The 22,410-nt window shown below is 41.5% G+C and overlaps 2 protein-coding genes across 3 annotated transcripts; one reads left to right on the top strand and one right to left on the bottom strand.

Annotated features, from left to right (window-relative positions):
* Positions 1-1,191: 1,191 nt before the first annotated feature.
* Positions 1,192-17,470, top strand: atxn10 (ataxin 10). 2 transcript variants are annotated; one of them, XR_003927840.1, is made up of 12 exons: positions 1,192-1,333; positions 1,837-2,016; positions 2,380-2,465; positions 2,577-2,673; positions 3,028-3,192; positions 3,421-3,501; positions 3,832-3,991; positions 4,791-4,899; positions 5,466-5,650; positions 8,224-8,287; positions 9,554-9,788; positions 17,269-17,470. XR_003927840.1 is itself a non-coding variant. In XM_030045673.1 (11 exons), exons 1-11 carry the CDS (start codon positions 1,203-1,205, stop codon positions 9,736-9,738), a joined length of 1,443 nt encoding a protein of 480 aa, XP_029901533.1. In that variant the 5' UTR covers positions 1,192-1,202; the 3' UTR covers positions 9,739-12,680. The 2 variants fall into 2 exon arrangements, 1 of the variants encoding a protein (XP_029901533.1); XM_030045673.1 differs by lacking the exon at positions 17,269-17,470 and having other exon boundaries at positions 9,554-12,680.
* On the bottom strand, positions 14,626-21,502 carry wnt7ba (wingless-type MMTV integration site family, member 7Ba). The gene is made up of 4 exons (XM_030045674.1): positions 21,420-21,502; positions 19,759-19,985; positions 16,622-16,893; positions 14,626-15,266 (listed from the first exon to the last, which is right to left on the bottom strand). Exons 1-4 carry the CDS (start codon positions 21,500-21,502, stop codon positions 14,787-14,789), a joined length of 1,062 nt encoding a protein of 353 aa, XP_029901534.1. The 3' UTR covers positions 14,626-14,786.
* Positions 21,503-22,410: the final 908 nt, after the last annotated feature.

Raw genomic sequence — 22,410 nt, 5'->3', positions numbered from 1 at the left:
GCTTTCCTGTGAAGTTCACAAAAGCAACCTGCAAATAAAACAGGGCAAATTGCGCGCACAGACACACACACACACACAGACACACACACACACATGAAATGCAGAAATTGCATCAATCACACTGAAAGGCCAGAAGCTGAGTATATTGTTGACATGAATTCATATTTGTTGGTTTATCAATATTGTGAGGTTTTTATAGCTATATTGTAGAATTTATTGTAACATTTTTTTTGACTGTTGCATAATTTGAGCAAGCATAAACCAAGATTGGTGGATACAAAAATGTCTAAATTTATTTTATTGACTATCAGTATATAGTCTGACTTACCAGATGTACACTGCACTAATCCCAGACAAAAGAAAAAATAGAAAAAAAAAAAAAAAAAAAGAAAAAAAAAAAAAAAATATATATATATATATATACATATATGTATATATATATATATATATATATATATATATATATATATATATATATATATGTGTGTGTGTGTGTGTGTGTGTGTGTGTGTGTGTGTGTGTGTGTGTGTGTGTGTGTGTGTGTGTGCGTACAAACAAATGTACAAACAACATGGGTTCAGCGCCAGCACATCCAATAGGTCCAATAGGATCAGGTGCATACAAAAAACAAGACAGAAACAAAATCAAATCAAAACGGACGAGAAGTTAAAATATTACAATATGGTATAAAAGATTATACCGAATCTGACTTTCAGGGATTTAAAATAAGAAAGAAACTTTATGAAATACACTCAACCTATAGGTCTCACTTTCATATACTTTGATTTGTGCATATGCAAAGAATAAGAGAGTAATTCACCAGAAAATCATCTTTGATCAGTAGTCCTAAAAGTTCACTCGATGGGTACAAACCATTTAGATTTTTTAAAATACCCGCGACATTATGTGCACGGGCACAGTCGCTGCAGCCCGGACTGAGACGATAGTGATTGATTTAAAGAAATGCAAACAAACCAGAGCGGTTTTCTCCCTTTAGCAGAATAATAATGTGTTCAGTCACACCTTTTCTCCTTTCTCTGAAACCAAGCGTAGAGATCAGTCTGGCTGTGCAAGACTAATCAATGCAAGAAATTAGTGTAAAACAAAGCAACATGCTCTGGCCACGCCTTCATTTTGGACTCAGCCAATGGCATGCTAGAAAATCACCCGGAAGACCCGCCCACCTGAGTGACGCAGCAAACATGGCAGCGTCAACTGACAGCAGGATGAGCATGCAAACCGTTATCGCTGATATTTTGAATGAAAAATTATGCCCCGGTCATTTACAGGCTTTGAAAACATTTACCGCTTCGTTACGGGACCAGGAATACAGGTAGGTGAAAAATTATATGTCGCCTTTTCAACAGCAAACACGACGTTTTAGTTCACATGCTAAGCTAACAGAGAGTCTAACTGCGTTTAAGTTCTGCTAGCAACGCCTGTTTACATTTTGTCCTGCTATTTTCAGTGTCGCATATTAAGCAGTTAACTACTTATCAGCACTTTCCAAGCTAATTTAGATGATAGCGAGAGTTGGACACTGCAAACATTTTCATAACACAAATCAGAAGGTTTCAGCATAATTGAAAGCTCATTTCAGTCTCACGTATCTGCTTTTTGGTGTTAAACCCTGTTCATATACCAGGTAACCTCTGTTGTAATGTTCAGTAATGGTATTGTATAGTATAATTACACCAAAAACAGGCAAAAAATAAAACTGTGCTGCTGGACTTTTTTTCTTGGTAGGGTTAACCATCCATCCATCCTCTTTTGTTCAGTCATCTGTTCATTTACTCTACTATGAAACACATCTTTTGTAATGCCTTGTGCTCCCAGAGATGCTGTGCAGGGGGAGGCGTTCTGCAGCCTCCTGAAGGTCCTGTCCAGGCTGCTGGATGAGCTGCAGGATGCCAGTGATGAAGAGGACCAGGGCCTGCAGCTTCAGATGACTGCTGAGTGCTTCAGAGGCCAGAGGAACGCCTGCGTCCAGAGCACACGCAACCAGGGGCTGCTCAGGTGAAACACGCAACTCACAAGGCTGGCGGATGCGAGATGGCAGTAACACTGACAGACAATAATTTATTTTTAAAAATGCAGATAATATGGTGTGTGATGTTCAGTGCATGTCCATGAGTAATTTTCCCATGAGGTGTTGTAATGCACTCTTTTGCTCTGCCCATTTTCCCTCAATCTTCCTCGTCTGCTTCTGCTTCAACTTCATTTAGTTATTTCCTGTGTGGCCTAGAATGCATGTCAGTAATTTCCAATAAAGAAAAAATATCAATAAATAATGTTTGGCAGAAGAAACAAGTCAAGATAACATGCTTAGATGCACCTTAACACAACAATGTGAGAATATAATGCTGTATTTTCATCCAGGGAGCTTGGTTTCATAGAGGTGTCAATAAAACTCTTGAGACTGCTTCAGACCATAACTGTGGAGAGCACAGATGGCATACTTGAGCGTAAGTCTTTACTTAGCTCATCAATCCCAAATGCATTCATTTGACCTGTATGAGCGCCCTATTTAATACTAGGCTTTTTTTTCTAAATCCTCCCCATCTGTCCCGGTCCAGCTCTTCGCTGTGGGATCCAGTTTCTTGGAAACCTAGCTGTGGGAAACCAGGTGTGCAAAGATGACATTTGGCAGCTGAGCTTTCCAAATCTTTTCCAGTAAGTTTTCTACTGTACAGCCACATTGAGAAACCTCATCTTTGTTTGCATAGTTGTTATGCAGCTACTTCAGAAGTGCACATCATAAAATCATTTGCAGATCAGCGTTCATGCATTATAGATTTTCAAGTGAGTTAAAATTTCCTGTGCCTGCCTTTGTTGACACACAAAGATGACATTCACTGTGGAGCATAGAGTTGATGTGAAACCAGATGCTCTTTAGTTCATATGACTACAGGTTCTGCATCACTGTTTTTTTTTTTTATTATTATTATTATTTTTCATAGCTGTATAACAGGCCCACATAACCAAGGATTCCTTCTTGCAGAAAGTTAATCTGGCATCTGTGTACAGGCAACTGTTAAGTGCTGATGATGAGAAGGTGGTGAGCTACACCGCCATGGTTCTCCACACATGTCTGGATGAAGCCAAGGTGGAACAGCTGGCAGAACCAAACAACATCGATCTAGCACTCAGGGTGATGGAGCTCTGCAGGACCCAACCCGACCTGGACTGGACGTAAGAGTGTGATGTGTGTGTGTGTGTGTGTGTGTGTGTGTGTGTGCTTTGATATGCATCTGGCCATGTAATTGTGTGTGTGTGTGTGTGTGTGTGTGTGCGTGAGTAAAGAGGTGTATGATAATGTATATAGAAGTATGTACTGCTGTGTGTATATCTTACAAAGGAATTATATTGATCTCTGTAGCTTGAATTATTAATAAAGTCAATTTTGTCCTTTTTGCACAGCGTTCTGATTGCTACCCAGCACTTCGTCAGCTCCTCATCTCTAGTGGAGAACATGTATACTGGGATGTCTCACCTAGAGAGGTAATTCCCTGTCTATAGGGCTGCAGAGCAATCCACAGGGTTCAGTGCTAAATGTCATCATGATTTACTGTGTTGTCAGTAAATTTGTGTCTCACATTACACAGAAACCGATCTGCTGATACAAATAGCAACCATTTATTTAAGTATGGATACCCTGTATAAGGACTAGCCTCCTCCATACTCTCTTAAAGCAGCGGGTCATGACTGGCAGTAACAATAGCTACAGTAGGTCATTCAGTCTAATCTGATATTGCAGAATAAACAGTGACTATATTAGGCTGAATACCTTACAGAGGCTGAATACCTCATAGGTGTGCATGTGTGTTTCAGGGTTACTCTGCTCGAGCTGTTGTCAGCCCAGCTAGGAGAGGGGGATTTGAAGGAGGACGGTGCCATCCCCCCCAGTGTGGCTCGTTTCCTGGCCTGTTGCTTTCAGAAAGGTTGCGCAGCCGTGCTGACACTCGCCTCTGGTTCTGCTTCCAATGATGAGGTACAGTTACTAAAATCCTGACCTCTCAAATACACAATTTGCTTTGGTATTGTTGTAGCATTTGTTGTAGTACAGCCATGTCGACAGGTTCCTGGCCTCATTAAGTTATGTTTTGGCAGATTATTTATAGTTGCAGTAAATCAGCATAATGAAGTGGGAGGCATGTTTTGTGCATACACCTTTTTACACATCAATCACATCAGCTATTGAATCAAAATATATCAAAATATGAAATCAGTCAGGCATAAATTTCTTGACCCAAAGTAAAGAGGTGTACTCTCCAATGTGGATTCAGTTTGGCAAAAAAGATGTGCTTCATCCTTATTCTTAGATGTGTCTCAAACAGTCAGGCAGAGTCTGTCCTTTCCAGTAATTTTAGAAATGCATTTTTGCCTCACAAATCTCAGTCTAGTACAGAAGCCAATCTGCGAGGGTAATTTGGCCACATGATACGTTGTGCTTTTAAAAAGCATAGTGACAGGATTATAGGAGAACTTTGCACTGCTTTAAATGTGTATTCCAGTCTCATTTGCCAGCAAATGTTCATGTTTACTTGATTTACTTTGGGAAAAGTTTTCAGTTACTGATGCACTGGTAAATGTGCACATTTTCCCAGCTATATCAACCTTTTGTGGAGTTCTTCTCAGTTTTTACTGTTATAGGAAACTCTATTTCCTGAATGTGATTACTAGAAAATGAACTTAGCCTTATGCTGTGAAGGACATCTTTAGTGTTACCTCATACAACATCCCATCTTTATGAGAGACCGATTGGTTGTAATCCCCTGTATGTCCTACAGGAGGCGCTGACAGTGATCAGTTTGCTGGACGTCCTGTGTGAGATGACCTCAGACCACAGGCAGTTCATGTTCCTGCAGGACCATCCTGACCTCCTCTCCACCACTGTTGGTAAATACAAACACAGGCTCACACAGACCCTCCTATCAGGGCTGCCAAAGCTGGAGGCTATGGGTCAAATTTAGCCATAATATTTTTAGCTCTCCAAAGGGTTCCAGAGAATGATAGAATGAATATATAAAATTATGAAGATAGATAATGAAATGATCCACTTGAACGTAAGTATTTTTATGTTATAAGCGATACTTGGTAGAAACTTGGTAGAGAAATGTTTGTCCATTGGCATATCTTATTTTGTTGGTTGCTCTTGGCACATAGTAACAGGTCTGCACATGTTTGATGATGTTAAAAAATTACAGAAAAGGATGTTGGTGGGAACAAATCACTTACTTTGACAAGTGGAGCCATAAACTGAAAAAATAACTACACTGCTATAAATACACTAAATGTAACCTGACGTGAGAAGAACTTAATGAGCCAAAAATCAAGTAGAAAATTCCAGCACCATTTGAGTTGTTTGCTGTAGTGGATTGACCTTAAGCTCCGGGGTAAACAACATGTCTCATTCTCTGTTTCTGCTTCTTCCCCTCCTTCCCTTCTTCATTTTTCCCTTGCAGAGCTCCTGGAGCAGGTCCATGCCTTAGGAAAGGCCAGCAAAAATGTATTCAGTACTGCTCAAAATTTCTCCTCCTTCAGCCCTGATGGAGACTCTTCGTCCTCTTCTCCATCCATCAGTTTCAAGGCTCACCTCATCAGACTGATAGGAAACCTCTGTCACAACAACACCGACAACCAGAACAAGGTTCGGGTTGAATCAGATAGGTGGATGGGTAGACAGTTGGTTGAATGAAGAGATAAATCAGTGAATTGCTTAATTTAATTACTTGTTGCATGAATCCACCTTAGACCCACTTTATAATCAGGTTGATGCTACGTCAGAACAACCTGCAGATGGTAAAAGAGTCAATGAATATGTGTGAATCATCCTAAAAGGCTCATGCATTCTGCAAGTTTGATAAAAGTTTGATATAGTGACAAATTCATTTGATCATTCGGTCTTGAGTTTTGGTGTTAGTCTTGTTTGGTGCAGTAGCACATAGTTTTTCTGCAGCTGTAAACCCACGGTCATATCATATTTTCTGACAGCTGTTGTTGTGAAGAATGGTTTCCAGATGTACTGCCACTGGCCTGGCACCGTCAACATGTATCACAACTAAAATCTTCAAATTTGGTCAAGAAATTAAGGATTTGAAAAGTATGGGATTCAGACATGGAAAGTATGTAGAGATTCAGATGGCTGCACATACCCATTGGGGCTTGATTGGTTCAGGTCAGACAAGGCCGAAATTTCAAGTATAGAGTCTTTTTTTCTCAAATTTTTACCTTTTTACTGCTTGAATTAAACTTTTAGTTGATGTTGTCTTAAGACATGGATTTAAAGAACTTGTTAATTTTGGATTAAGTTTTTGGATGGATTTGACTTGTATATCTTAATTTAGATTTTACATCCACCCATTTTAATCTGAAGGTGGCGTACACTGCGAGGACTGCATTAAATGAGTATATTTCTAATACAACTTTTATTGAGGCCGTGGCCGGTGGTGGTCGGCTTTGGGTCGAGCTAGGACAGAATTTTCATGAGCTTCAGACAAGGTCGGGTTCAACATTTTGTTTTGGTTGGCAGATTGGGTTTGGCTCAGCCAAACTTTTCTCTGCCATAATTGAGTTGGGTTCAAAATATTAAGCCTGGTTCAAGCTCCAAAAACATGTAGGAATTGAACAGACTAGAATCTGGGCGCCATTCATTTCTCCTATTGGAGATTCCTAGATGTGTAGATGCTTTTTACCCCTTTGTAATACTCCTCTTTTCTTATCTGTTGAGATGCCTCCTTGAGGTAGATTTAGGGCTTCCTAAAAGTTAGGAAGCGCCCTTCATCAGTCAGACACAATAAGGTCAAAGTTCAAGAGGACTAACTGTGAGAAGTCAGTGTGGCCTCAGTGATGGCCTGTTGTATCACAGCACACACTTTTCCTTTTACCACTTCTGGATTACCTAAAGCCCAAGCTGAGAAGCACTGTGTCTTAACGTCTAATGGAGCAGGAGGCACTGTTTAAGTCAGTGTGTGTGTGTGTGTGTGTGTGTGTGTGTGTGTATGGTTGCCTTACATGTGCTTGCCACACAGCAAATGGTTGTTTTTACATTGAAATGAGAAACATTTCCTCACTCACTCCCTCCAAACGCCAGTGATCGTATCAGTTTCTCTCCATCACCATCTGTCATCATCTCTCACCATAACATAAAGCACAGATAGGTAATAAAGGGGATGGGGAGAATCTGGCTTGTGATGGCATGTATCAGCAGCTCAATATAGACTCAATCCCACTTAATAAAAACAGATCTGTGGAATGCTTGTGGGATGGCCACCCTCAGTTGGCCCCTCCATAATATTTACGGACGCTGATCTGTGGTCTGTCAGTGGTCAGAAATCACCCCATATCTGTTTTCACATAAGATCTCTTCCAGTAAACCAATGTCATTCTGTTCACCTTTGGGACAGATTGTAATTTAAAACGCACATGCAAAACATCGTGTTGCGTGTACGGGGTTGAAGTCGGGGTCCTGTCCCTTGTTATTCATCCCTTTATGGGTTTGGACATAATGTAAGCAACTTCATACAATTATTTTTGAAAGTGGAAAATGCGGAATTGGGTGCCTGTGCTCGTCAGCAACTCTGTTTCTTTGACAGTTTGAATGACATTTCCATTTTCTGAAACGCAGGCACTTCCTCCTGTGCTGGTGCTTCTACCAGTATGTTTAGAGGGTAACCACAAACGCCCAGCCTAGACAATATTTAAACCTATAGAATTAGACACGCGATACAGAGCAGATTACCCTGTTGTGACGGCCATACACCAACCCACAACCACATAGCCGCTTTTCCATGGAAGTAAGACTCTAGGAGACAGGGACACTCATCTTGACATGTTATTTTTGTGTAGACTCTTTTGGCTGTAGCGCAACACTTTAATATACTCCCCTGAGTCTTGAATTGAGAAAATCACCTAAAAATGCATTCAGCATAATTCATGTTTTCAGGTATAATGCATCTGTTACATTTCTGTGGATTTGTACAGACTTGTGGTATGTTTTGTTTGGAAAATCTAATAGCATATACAGATGAAATACGCCTCCAGTGAAATACAATGAAAAGGGCTTTCAAAGCTATTGAAGCAAAGCATCTTAACTTCTATTGTTGCTGAAAAAATGTTCAACAATAGCCAGCAGTAATGGACAGCAAAGTGAGCAGGGAGAAATATGAGCTCTGTACACCTCTCCACTTTTCCACATCCTAATAAACTTCTTTTCTCTTTAAGGTGAGAGAACTGGACGGCATCCCCCTCATCTTGGACAACTGCAACATAGACAGCAACAACCCTTGTATCCTTGGCTAAGTGTAGTTGATGTTGGAAATAAAAATGTGGACTATCTGTTTATATACATAATAATTGGGACATTTTATTCTTTTCATGAAATACACTGATGAGGTGAATCTGGGAAAAAGCCATTATCCTGCAGTGCTTTCCCTCATTAAATCTATATGTATCACAAAGGAGGAAACGTAGATAAAGAGAAGCAGATGATTTAGCGCCTGAAAACCTCAACTCCACTGCCAGTCTCATCCCCAATCCCCACTGGCGATCCTGCTACCGGTCTGTATTAGCTGGCTAAAGTGAGGGCATCGTGCCAGGTTGTCTTTTCACGGGGTCATTAGTCTGAACCTGTCTGTGTCCACACACACACACACACACACTGCCCCCATTGACTGACATGTACAGTGTATTTTCTCTCCTTTGCTTGTAAAATTATGCTTAAAATCCTGTTTTCTTAAAACAAGTGAAAAAAAAAAAAAACAGCCAGTGGGATGAGATAATCCCACTTGTTTTTCCAAACCAGATTCAGTTGTTTTAGGAACTTTTCTGACTTTTCAAATATTTTGAAACAAGGCAGAATAAGGTAGATCAGCCAGTTACTATCAAGAAAATGACTCTTTATTCAAGAATTCTGGAAAAAAAAAAAAAAAAAGTTGATAAGCATTGGAAATAAGTGTGATTATTTCATCCCACCCAGATTTTTTTCACTTGCCTTTAGAAAAGCAAGATTTTAACACATGATTTTAACACTCAAGATGACACAAAATGATTTGTTGAGAGTTTGTTTGGCAGTGCTGTCTTCTCACGTGCACATGCTTATGTCAAAACGTCTATACAGACTGTCATTACTATTTAATTATTGCCTTGTGCCTGATATAGCACTAAAGGGCTCTCTTCATTGGTTGCTTAATAATGGTAGCAGTTGTGACCCTATGTTGTAGATTTAGTCACTTGGAATTCTGTGCAGTACAGTTGTTGGTTGTTTTATTGTTAATATTTGTTATTGTTTACTTTTAAATTATTTTTTTCACCATCCAATAATCTTACATTGTATTTTGTAAACACAGACTAGTTGATTTGTGAGTCAGATCACCAACCATCTGGTCAAAGATGAAAAACTACACTCTTATAAATGCCTAAAAAGTAATCTAAAAATTTCAGAGCTCTAGTTTGTCCAAGTCCACCATTTGTTTCAGTTTCATTCTCCACAACTGAAATGATGACATTGTCTCCACCGGCCACCAGCTGCTCTCCTTAACAGATTAATTTCTAGTCATCATCCAGTGGTCCGTCTTTGCCATCAGGAACCTGCTGGAACACAACAAGGAGAACCAGGAGCTGGTGGCTGCACTGGAGCACGGCGGTGTCGCTGATTACTCTGCACTCAAGGAGCTGGGCTTCCAGGTGGAGGAGCGAGACGGCAGCCTGCTGCTCAAACCTGTGAGGAAGGACTCTTAAAAATCTAAGAGGAGCAGCTAGGAGAGAGGAAGCCCTCAACCCCTAAGCAGGTTCTCATGTTAAGGATTTGTTAAAAAAGAAATAAAGTACATGTGCACTTGCATAATGTGCATGTGCACACATGTACTCAGTGGGCCTCATTCACCAATATCTTCCTAAGTTTTTTCATACATTTCTTCTTAAGGAAGATCCTAAGAAAAGCCTACATGGGATTCATGACGAGATCTTGAACTGCAGAATTTTTCACACCTGTGTTCTGACATTGATGAATCCCTCTGACTTTGTAAATTGAAAGCATGTGCCATTTGACCCTAATTAGCATTGGTAAACGCCCCCCAGTCCCCATTAAAGGACATGAAGCTGCAGGGCCTTGTGCACACACAAAATCACACACAGAACTTGATTAAGTTGAGGGAGGTCAAGATTGCCCAAATGCAAGTCTAAAGGGGTGGGACACTGCACTGCAGACATAAAAAAAAAAAAACTGCAGCTCTGAAATTGATGCACTGCTGTAGGAAGTCAACACCAAATGGCGTGTCATGTATATTTTTCATTGTTCAAGAAAGTGATCACAAAACAAGTGAGGACAAGTGCAGGGACACAAAAATGGGTAGCGCCGTCACATGCACGAGCATGTGCATAAACACGAGAAGGGACGGCATGACAGGGGACACTGCATTGGCTCAACGGAGCTGAAATCCTCCGGGGTGCAGCACCCAGAACTCATATTTAGTGTCAATAGTGGATACAAAGTAACAGAAAATGATATGAATGGGATGCTGTTACTCGTTCAATGAATGTTGTATCTGCAGAAAGATGCACAATTGATGAAGTTAAAAAAAAAAAAAATGTTTGAGCTCAGATTTGTGTTTGTGTTGTGTTTATTTCAACAGACCATAATGCTTTAAGGATAAGAATTGTTAAAAATATTATAAATTATATAAATATTAATTTAAGTCCTATAATATCATACTATAGAATAGAACTATAGATTTTCAGTATTCAAATGTGTTTAAGAGTGCTCTTGAGTGTGCGTAGATTGTGCTCTTACCCAAGAACAAATCTCAAATGAGAATGCCAGATCTTCTTGAAAACTGTGCAAGTGGGTTTTAAGAACAAATTTGTTCTAATGAATGTTTGGTGAATGAGCCCCATTGTTCTTGTGCTTAAAGATGTATTTATGCTAGCTAATACTTAATCTCCACTCCTCAGTTATCAAACCCGAGTTTTGTGTCTGTCTAGAATGATTGACAGTCAGTACAGAAAAATGGCTTGGAATTAGATGATGGATAATATTTCTGTTAGAGGAGTGAGTTTAACTGACTTTTCTATGTAAGTTATGCTGGCACTCATATCCAGATGGGGTTTTCTTGGTACACAAAAGGCTCATGGGATCCTCTCTGGTATAAAAGCAGGGTTCAAGAGGTCAGGAGCGGGTGTTTTGTCTTAACCTTAGTCTGGGAAATGAAGAGCCTGTGAGAAAGGGGACACCATGCTGCTACCTTTTGCTAAAGCTGATGGATTGTGGTCTAATCCAAAGACAAAAAGCACCACGGTGTCCTGGCTTTTTGCCCCTCAGAAACACTGGTGTTACCAGCAGGGGTTGGGGTTTAATCACAGACTCACAGTGACTTCTGCAATAACCAGTCAAACAGAGAATGACCAAAACATGATGTAATCAGCCCCCCTCCCAAACACACATCCACACAGACCTAATTACACGGTGTTGCCTTTGCTAGAGGTATGAAGACTTTGGGTATGCCTCAACATTCCCATACCAACGCTTAAGAATAGACTTAACTTTAAACTACGCATAACTCAACCACAACTGTTTTGAAAGTGGAAAATGAAATACTCAGTGTATTGCTTGCCACCATGCATTTTTTTCTTTTGAAAACAATGCTCAAAATATGAGCTTTTCACCAGATAACTGCTTTCTTTTGCAATGCGTCATTCCATTATGGTATATTGTGGCAAAATGCTTTATAGAAAAGGTAGTATTGATAGAGACATGAAAAGCATGATATAGCATATAATATACAGATTAACTTATTTATTAAGTTCAAACTCATAACGCTGAGTATATAATAAGCATTTTAGGCCCTTGTCTTTTGAGTGCCCCATATCCTCACTGTAAGCGAACAATATTAGATGTAGGTATAGCAACCGACACATACTGTCTTAGAGATTAAAATATCTTTTATTTGGCAGCAACTCTGTGAGCATTCAGTGTCTGCGTGTACACTTGCATGTGCACTTCCTCTCTAGATAAGTGATTGTGATTCTGGATAAGTAGATGGCGGATGAGTGCATGGCGATAGCAGGTATCCGATGAGGGAGAGAGTCAAAGTGAATCAGACCATAAGCATTAGTTTGCAGAATGACATCCCTCCCTCCTCCTCCCGTTGCTGGATAAGCTGAACCGTCCTGACACCTAAACAATGCGGCGCTTAATGGGCCCGCCCACACCCCGCTCCACCCTGTTTGCTCTGCCTCTGATTTTTAATGACAAAATGTATTGAAACAATCGGCTGGACTCTACTCTCAATCCGCCGGTATAGTGAGGGGAGCTTATGCGGTTCCGGTCCCCAGGATTTCAGACAACTAACAAAACAGGCTGTTACTTGCGCTCGACTGGCTGGCTGCAATGCTTTTCAGCCCCACAGGAAAGAGCCAGTGAGAGTCAGCCGGGCTGAATGAGGTGGCATGGCCGCAGCCGTCTATTCACCTCCTAACACATCAGTATACCACATCAGTCATGGCCATAGATGCTTCTGTTTCCCATATCAGCATTTTATACCCCAGGACTCTATTATATCGTATATGTGCCTTTTTGTTTGACATTCACTTTCAGCAAAACCTGCAAGTTGTACCGCATATGCCTCATGTTAGGGCCAGAACATGTTTATATTCCCCTGAATAAAGTATTGCTGTGTGACAAATGGTGTTTTCTCTCTTGGTGTAATGGTCTTTGATAAGTAAAGGCCAGACGTTACATAAAACTCAGGAGGCGCTGAAAGGATGCTCAGATTTTATTGGTGAAAAAAAGAAAAAAAAATACAACTGTCTGTGTTTGTAAGTGATGCTGTGTCACAAAAGAGATGCCCACTTCAGCACTACTAAACCAGCATTAGTTACAGTCGTACTCCAAGTTAGGACTATGCTTTTAGAAAGCAATGAGTTCCTTGGTGTACTCATCGAAAGCACTAAGACAGCTGGAAACACTAAAATCCTCACAATCTAAAGCTGCACATTAGTTGTTTGTTGAAACATCAAATGCATCATCTACCTATAGCATCCATTTATTTAGTCAGTTACTTTACATAGTTACCACAAAATTTCCAGGACTTTCCAACACTTGATGTATCACCAAGCACTTTCTGGGCTACTTTGAATTGTAAAGGATCAAATTGAGATGGACAATCGGGGCTACTTCTGTTGAACACATGGATTATGTACAATTTAGAAACTTTGATCAGAGACAGAAATTTAAAATAATTTGTGGCTCTCAAATCTGAATACAATGACAAAAGAAAACGATTGTAAATAGTGACTTTCCTTTCCATCTATAAATGACATAAAGTGCCATATGTTCCTCATATAAAAATATACTCTTCAAATTGTTTTGTAAGTTATATAAAGCCTAAATAAACATCTGAATACATAAAGGGTGGTGTCCAAAAATAGCTTTGTGGCCTTTGACCCTCTCATACCCCCATCTGTGCGGCTCAGGCACATGCCATCCACCCAAGCAGGTCTAAACTGCGCTGCAAGGCCTTGTGTAAGCACAGGCCGCGATGTGGAATCCCACGTCTCTGGCGTTCATGGGAATGTTCGATGTATCTGAACCTGATTGCACCTCTATGGAGTTTCAGTGAGGCTTACATGCTTTTCTCAGAAGTCAAGAGCCCCTCCGAAAACAAAACAATGAACATGGTCAGGCTGGATAGCGCTGTTCAAACCAAAAAGTTTGAGGCCCAAAATAGTATGTGAGTATTTTCTGCCTCTTTGGCTCTTAGCATAACAAAGGGTATGGGCCCTGGGGAGATATGTCCATAGAGTGTATGTCAGCGCAGCACTCACCAAAACAACCCACAACTTGTTGATGTACTACTGTCCCATGAAAAAGAGAAAGATGTTTGACTATGTGAGTGCAAAATAACAGAGAACTAATCTATATCTTAACGTGCCACTGACAATTAATAATAAATGAAAATAGCAGGAGATTTTGTTCAGTGGCTCTAAATGCAATGCCACATGACTGTAAAAACACTCGCAGCTAGAAATTTTTCAGTAGCAATCGAAGATCATGAGGGAGAAAAAATAATAATAAAAACATTAACAAGCAATTGAACTTGCCATCCATACTATAAGACTTAAGTTTGAAAGTTTTTTTTACATAAATAATTTTGTTTTTTATTTTCAGTGTTCAAACAGAATACAGTGTGAGCGTACAGTTAAAGGTATTCCACTGCCATTTTACAATCTTCAGCAGAAGCCACTAGAGCTTTACTTTACTCTTGTTTTCTTACATGGCAGTCAAAAGGCACTTCACTGTTGTACCATTTCCAGTTATGGTGTTATGATAGTACTTCTCCTCCAGATCCAATACAAGACCTTTTTACTCTTGTGAGCGGCGTCTTTTGAAGACTGTAACCTATATCTTGGTATGATGTCTAGGCAGTTGTTTTCCTCCAAATACTTGCTTTGCTGGAGACAAAAAGAGAACGACCAATCCTTGCACTTCATATAAACCCTGCAACGTGTTTGTGCCATGCCGCAGTTTTCTGTCGGCACGCAAGCAAACATGTTTCTCAGATGTTCATGTTTATTTTTCAAATAGGCTTTCTAAACTTCATATCACATTTCATGTCTGTCTTTTTCTTCCAAAAGATTTCCAAATAGGATGTCAAAATGTGCAAAACGATGAATCAGTATTTCCAAGTCCTCCTCTTCAAATTCCACTTCTTCACATCCACTCTCATGGCCTTACCATTGTCCCTTGTCCCTTTTCCCCAACCTCCCTCAGTGCCCCACTTCTTCGTCCCCTACTTGCAAGTGAACACCTCTGATTTCTCGCTGCATGTGTTGCACTTGACAAAGCAACACCACTGGAACTTGCAGTTACACTGCCAAACACGCGTATACTGGTGGGTGTTGTGACCACGGCCGCAGCACATCTGGTTGCAGCCGTCCGTATGGGGAGAGGTGCCGTTGCACAGTCTGCCCCGCGTCCCTGTGCTACCTGTGGCTTTGTCTTCCTCGCAGTAGTTGGGCGAGCGCTCCAGGTACACCAGGTCTGTGTCCGTGGGCTTCTGGTAGCCCCGAGCCTCTTTGAGACGCAGGAAGGAAGGCTGACGGAGCCGCGAGGCCCGAACCGGCTCCACTTGAACTGCTTCACCATAACGTTCCTTCAGCAGGTAACCAACCTCTCTGAATTTGGGCAGGGTGGTCCAGCAGGTCTTGGTGGTACAGGAGCCCGACACACCATGACACTTACACTCCAGCTTCATCCTCTCCTCGAGGATCTGACCACACAGAGATGAAGAGGGTTAGGGCCTTATAACCTGGATGAATTGCTGAAATTCAAATCTCTATGTTTATAACAGATGGATGATTATATGCACAGCAAAAAATTTAAAAAGGGTTTATAATGGCATTGCCCAAGTATTTCTTGCTAACTTTGACTTTTCCTGACACTAGTGTAATATAGACTAACTTTCAGCACACCAACCAATGTGCCAACTTCATGTCAAAGACCAGGGGAAAATAACTCATAGCCCACAGCTGGTCTCTAATTAACTTTACCTTTGTTCAGACCACATAATAGACAGAAAAAGTGACCAGAGCTGTTGTGCAGTCTTGCATGTATAAAATTACACTGTGGTTGAAACTAGATTTATATTTTGATGCCATAGAAGCATATTCTGCTGACAAAATTGACATGTGACTGTTTGCCCTTCACATCTGATTTCTAAGTTGTGACCAACTCTGACATTAGAAATAAAAATGCAATCTAAATTTTGGTGGTAGATGTGCTATCACTGTCATCTGAGACTTCGAAGGCTATATGATTTTTCAGTGGCCAAGCACATAATCAGAACGTCTTCTGACTTGTCTGACCAGAGGCCCAGTATTATTAAATCAGCAACTCCATCTGTCTTCCACTGTACGGCTATCAAGTTTTGGGAGAACTGCCTCTTGATTTTGGTTGGTTCAGTGTGTGCAGTGATGCAGAAGCATGGTTTTTGGTGCTGCCACTGAGAAAGGAAGAGAGAGAGACTTGCAATAATATCCTGTATCCTGACTTAATGCTTGGTAATTCAATGAATGGACTTTCGGGCTGTGGCACAACTCCACTTGGCAGCCGCATCTGCCCGGCCTTGCATTCCTCTCACACATACACACTCGTGCGCCTGTTCACATGTGCTTGTCCATTGAAAGCTTCTGGTGTACAGGAGCTTCATTTAGTGCACAAGTTATCTTTCCTCAGAACTTCTCATTGTTGTACTACTTAGAGCTAATCCAGGACCCATATATCTAATAAATTAATCTATTGAACCTTTTGTACATGATGCAAATACTTGTTTTAAAGAAAGAGATTAGTTGTGGTTGCACTAATAAAAGCTAAAATTGTAGTTGGGAATCATGCACCCTCCATCCAATTTAAGCAATTATTCATTCCACACATCTTTTCACTCCCTTGTCTTTACTATGTCTACAGTATTAGCAAGGTTTGCACAAGACATTTTTGGGACAGCTTAGCCTGGTCCTGCATGCCAGGCAAGATTATTTTACCTCACAAAAGGAATGAAATCCATTTGAAAAATGGCAGTTACTCCTAAGACTGGTCAGATTGATTTTGCTTAAGTGATCAGGTTACCTTTCGCCCTGCCTCGTTGTTGTGCAGGTTCATCAGCCGGCGGGCATTTTTCTTTATCTCACGGGCGTCCACAAATCGCCGGGAGAACTCCACACCGTACTTCACATCAGCAGAGCAGCCACCCCACGTCCAGCCTTCCTCGTGATCATGGTAGCCCTGCTTGTCCCGGTCACAGCCGCAATGGCTCAAGTTGCCTTGGCTACAAGCTGCAGTCACTGCGTGGGCAACTCCGGCTGCAGTGATGGCATATGTGAATGCTGCCTCCCTACTCCCTAAAGAGAATAGAGCAGAATATTAATTATAGGTTTGGTATGAGCTGGACTAATATGTGTCTGATGTGTATGATTCCTAGTCTTGCTATACTCCCATATTCCCTTGTTTTCTAACTTCACACTTGCTTAATAAAGTAGCTGACATAATGTGTAGATTTTAAATGACTCTTGAAAATGACCACATAAATGGGATATGCTTTGGGCTATTGAACACATGTAGACTGTGAAAAGCCACAATAGCTATTCTGTAATATGAGGCATCACAGAACACCAATTCTATGGATTTTTTCTTTTTATGTCTTTCTCTTAATGTGTAATCCACTTCAGTCATTCACCGCTCTGATAGAGGACTTCAAGGGCCTTTTCTTTTGCCAGGAGCTGAAGACCAACAGAGAAAACACAAGTGACATCTACTGGTTGGCCAGAGGAGTCTTGTTTGTATCTGCACTCACTGCACCACTGTGCCATGGTTTTCATCAATGGACCTTCTCACACGGCTTAAGTGTCATTTTGTGTCTGTCTTAAGATGTCCATATCATTATTGCAAGTGATACTGCTGTGTTGAATGTTGAAATGATCTGTGGCAGGGCTTGACCGAGATGTTCCCATTTTCAAGCTTTACGTGTCACCATTTGAACTTAAGAATAAACACATTTATATTTACGGCATGGATAGGAAATTAATTTATTGGCATTACAATTGGTCTGTGTAATAGGATATCCTCCCTCTCCAATCAGGGTAATTCTGGGCATCCGTTCTTCTCAACAACCCAGAGTATTAATGCATGGCGTCTCTGGTAGAGGCGATTCTGATGGCTCCCTTCCAAGCTGACAAACTCAGTCTGAGAAGCCATTGGGCCTGCGGTTCCCCTGGTCCATAACTCATAACAAACTCTGAAGTCTTCTCTCATCAGGCTAAATCCATGACCCATTCAGATATATTGTATGGTGAGCGTTTCTCAAGGCATCAGGCCTGTGCAATAGCCAAACAGCCATCTCCATGCACAGTGATTTGTTTTGATTGTACAGCAATGCATGCACGGTTCCATTGTTGCCATCCAGCTGCTGTAGCTGACTTCAATTAGTGGTTAGAATGAATCTTTCTGGACTTTCTCAATTTTTAATGAGTTCACAGGCCCGGCAACTCAATCAAATGAATGCGTATGGATGGTAGAAACACGAGGGGGTATGGCCCTGGCTTAGGTTTCCCCAATTTTAAAAATGGGCACAGAAATGAAAAAGGGAAACAATGACCAATCAACACCATTTTAACTGAAGATTTAGCCAAGAAGCAAGAAAATCTGAGATGCTCAGTGTCTGTTTTTACACTGTCAGCTACTACTGTATAATTATGTAGTTTTGTTTTAATCAGATGTAATATGATTTAGTCTTCCAGAAAGTTCTGGTCAGGTCAGATTGACTACATGGACAGGAGATGGGGAACAAACCAGGGTCCAAAGTGTCTCTATTAGCCCTTTTACACACCACGAGAGAATAGAGACATTTCCTCTGACAAAAGAAATAAAGGGATCCAGACGTCTGTCTGCCTGTCTCCCGTGTAGAAGAAAGTGATTGCTCCCAGAGCTGCTAGATTAAACACGACTCCAAACCCACAGCAAGACCGCAACAAAACATTTCTGACTGAAATACAATTTATATAAGAGGTTCACATTAGAAGTGAACAGGCTTCTGTGAGAAATAAAACTGGGAGGAATGTTGACTAAAACCAGGGAGATGTGTGTGTTTCTGTGTTTACAGATCACTTAGGTTTGATATACTGGCTCTCAGAAGATGGCACACCCAGATAGGCCTTTAGCCGTCTTATGAGGACATTTATACTTCTTGAGGCAGTCTTCACACTCCATTTAAGACTGTTTTGCTGTGAAAGTGGGTGTTGCGAGCACAGTCTGCAGTGATGTCACAGCCAGTTACAGATTGAAAGTCCTTCAGGACACTAGCAAGACGGCTTCAAGTTTCAGTTGTTCGTGTTAGTGTCTAATGGAGGCAGAGAATTCATTGTGGTTATTGCTTGTGGGAGACCGACCAGAAATGCTTTCAATAAAAGTTTCGCCACCCATCTAGGAGGCAATTTCATGCCGCTAAGTCGAGCTATGCTGAGCCGAGCTGAGCAGTCTCTTTCTCATGCCATTGACCACAGTTACAGGATGTTTGAGAACAATATGAAAAGAATCTTTAAGGCTGCTTTCATACCACAGAGCTGAACGGCACCTGAGCTCTGCTGGTCCACATAAATCCTACTGACATAGTACAGCTCCACCGATTGTGGCAAATAGGAAATCAGGCCTGGCACGGCTCAGTTTGGTTTGGATAGGCCAATTAAAATACCTGTTGACACAGTGGCAGGAAGATTTAAGTACACCAGAGGGGGCTTTGTATCATACTGACCGCATGTAATATGCATCAACCCATGCTTATGAAGCCTCCAGAACATTAGTGCTAATCTTAGGTCTGCTCATCTCTTCTCAACTAATTTGGTATGAAATGAGGGGCAAAACTGGTGTTAGACAAACTATTTTGACATACTTGCCAAATACAATGCTGGGATATTCTCCAGTTACAGATAAACAAAGGTAAAAATCAGAGTTTTGGCTCAGAGATGCTTGAGTGGTTAGGTCCCCTGCCTGTGGAACCGCATGTGTGCCTCCACTGGCTCAGGGTTCAATCCTACCACAGCCTTCTGTCTTGTATCTCCCTCACCCAGTCTACTTTTTACTTCTTGCTTCTGCTGTCTCAACAAAGAATAAAAGCACTGGAGGTGAGTGGACTGCCCATTGTCCTCCTTAAAGAAAAAAAAAATCTGAGTTTGGATGACACAAGCCAGGCAGCCAGGGTCAAACAGACTGACCTACTCTCAGCTCTTGTCCGAAGACTGTCCTTTCACCCAGGGCTGAGCAGTTCCACCGGCCGTAGCGGAACTGGTATTGACACTCATTGATGCCCAGTTGTGCCCCTTCACCGATGACAATGATAGCATCGGGGCGACTCTGGCAGAGGGCTCTCTGACGGGGTGCCAGCCCCGGTATCTTGTTGCAGATGATGTTTGCACCCAGAGCTACCACAGAGGACAGTGTCCTAGGCAGACAGAGAAAGGGAGAGATGAGAGAGACGAACAAGATGGGTGGAAACACAAAAGGAGTATTATAGTAGAGCTTTTACCAGAACTATAAGGAGCATGTTATCTGGAAAAGCGAGGAGAGATAGGAATTATCCCAGAGATTGAATGCATGTGCCAACCATATAATTTGGAGTGAAGCAGATGGACAGGGAGAGGCAAAGTCTGACAGAATGCGTATGGAACCAGTACTTGAACTCTGGGCCCTTGTTGCAACATTACAACCAATTGGGCAAGAAACTATTTCATTGTTGTCCACATCCACAATTTAAATCTGTATAGTTTCCAATAAAGAATTTTGTGTTTTATTTTTGAAGACAGCCAGTATATAAATCTAAGGGGGAAAAGTGAACCAAATAAACATAGGAATGCACGAGGAGAAGAAAGCAGAGTGTGTAACATTAAACCTTACCCCAGATCACACATGTGTAATCTAATGGACCTTCATAAAGACATGAAAGAGAACAACAGTTAACTTGGTCCAAATCCAGATCATTTCTGTATGCCTGTGTTTCTCTGTCTCTTATACAAAACATGAACCACCACAGCTATTTTAGGTTTCAAGACCTGCCCTTGCTATGAATGAGAGGCATGTATGGTGCAGCAATCATTCCCTTTGTGAGGGCCTAGGTCGTTTAATGTCATATGAAAGAGCTCATTACATTGGCCTGCGCCTATAGACATGGAGCATGATGTAGTCCAATATTACTCCTTTCCATATGCCACTTTCAAATTATGGCTTTTGTGTGACGAGGTGAGCCTGTGACAAAGTGGTTCTGCTGTAATGCGAAAATCCATAGGATCAGGTTATCTCATCAGCTGCGTACGTAATATAGCCTGGAACATGTAAAAATCATGTAGATGAAATATTAACCTCACTCTCCGCCATCTCTACTCCGCCAACTAAATGACATATTGAATGAATAAAGACACATTCTAGTGCAAATTATGGAATGAGTAGTATGAGTATTTTTTTCCCTCTGTAGTATAGGTTCATTCAGAGAAAATAAAATTGATTAAACGGTACACCACGCATTTTCAGTCCACTTTACACACTTTGTTGACATTTTTGTTCGTTTCAATGAATGTTTGGCCAGTCGTATTTTTTTAATACTTAATTGTAGCGACCAAGAAACCGAGACAGCCTTCCTATTGGCCACTTCCATTAGCAATTCGGATGAGTAAAATATCATGCAGAGCATATTCTCTTGTCATAATAAACACCTGCACAAACCAGTCCTGCTTTCTACGCGTGACCCGACTTCAGCATCCGATAATCAGGTGCGTAATTGGCCAATTCGCGCACAAGGCGCAACTGATTGCCTGCATTATGCGACTTATAAATCCAGCTGACAGGTGTTCAAATGGAGCAAGTGGGTTCATAAGAGACCTACAGGTAGCTACCGCTGGTGAGGATGAAGAAGATCTGTGGATAGTAGACGGACAGCAGCGCACTGCGAGACGAGATGATGAGCATGGTTGCGCATTGAACACAGCGGACTCTGCTGTCTTGCGTTTTGGAAAAAAAAAAAGCAAAAAAAAGAAGTTGATATATAAACAGATATATCCTCTTTAGTCCAGGAGTTTGACGCTGTAGAGCCGTCTCTTCTTTGCGCTGTTGAGTGTTGGTATCCTCAGTTGGCGGAGCCGTGGTGCGCTGCAGCAGCTCCAAGCTCCCCTGTCCATGTGCTGGAGACAAGAGGAGGCTTCATCTCTCGGCCAAAGTGTGGTCTGCCACCTGAGCTGATAGAGAGCTGGGGAGGGAGAGAGAGAGACAGAGAGGAGAGGGAGGGGGTGAGGTAGGGTGGGAGGTAGGTTCCGGATGTCAGATATGCGCAGCTCTCTTCTCCAAAAGTGCGACTGTTCTGTTATTGGCAGGGTGGGAGACAGTGGCCTCTCCCGGTCCATCCAACCCCCGGCTGGGTATATGGATGAGTGTGCAACCCCCACATCCCCACCCCCAAACCTCCAACACCCCCACAACACCCCCACCCACCTCTCTCTCTCTCTCTCTCTCTCTCTCTCTCTCTCTCTCTCTCTCTCTCTCTCTCTCTCTCTCTCTCTCTCAATGAGGCGTTCCATTTTTGGTGATGCCTTAAAATGCACCTTTGCCAGCTGATCACAAAACTGTAAATTTACAATTACATGACATGTTTTACCATTTCTCACCTTTATAGTTTATGTGTTCATCTGACATGACGGGGTTACTCACACTGACTGAGCAGGGCATTTCAGCAGGATGCACAGCTGTTGACCACATTGCCCATGGGGCTGAGCAATATATTGATATATCAATATTGTGATGTGAGACTAGGATTTTTGATCATGTAATACCGTGATATGGCATAAGTGTTGCCTTTTCCTGCTTTTAAGGACTGCATTACA

Source organism: Myripristis murdjan, chromosome 23 (assembly GCF_902150065.1).
Source record: "Myripristis murdjan chromosome 23, fMyrMur1.1, whole genome shotgun sequence".
Lineage (NCBI taxonomy): Eukaryota > Metazoa > Chordata > Actinopteri > Holocentriformes > Holocentridae > Myripristis > Myripristis murdjan.
This window is presented reverse-complemented; position numbering and strand designations above follow the sequence as displayed.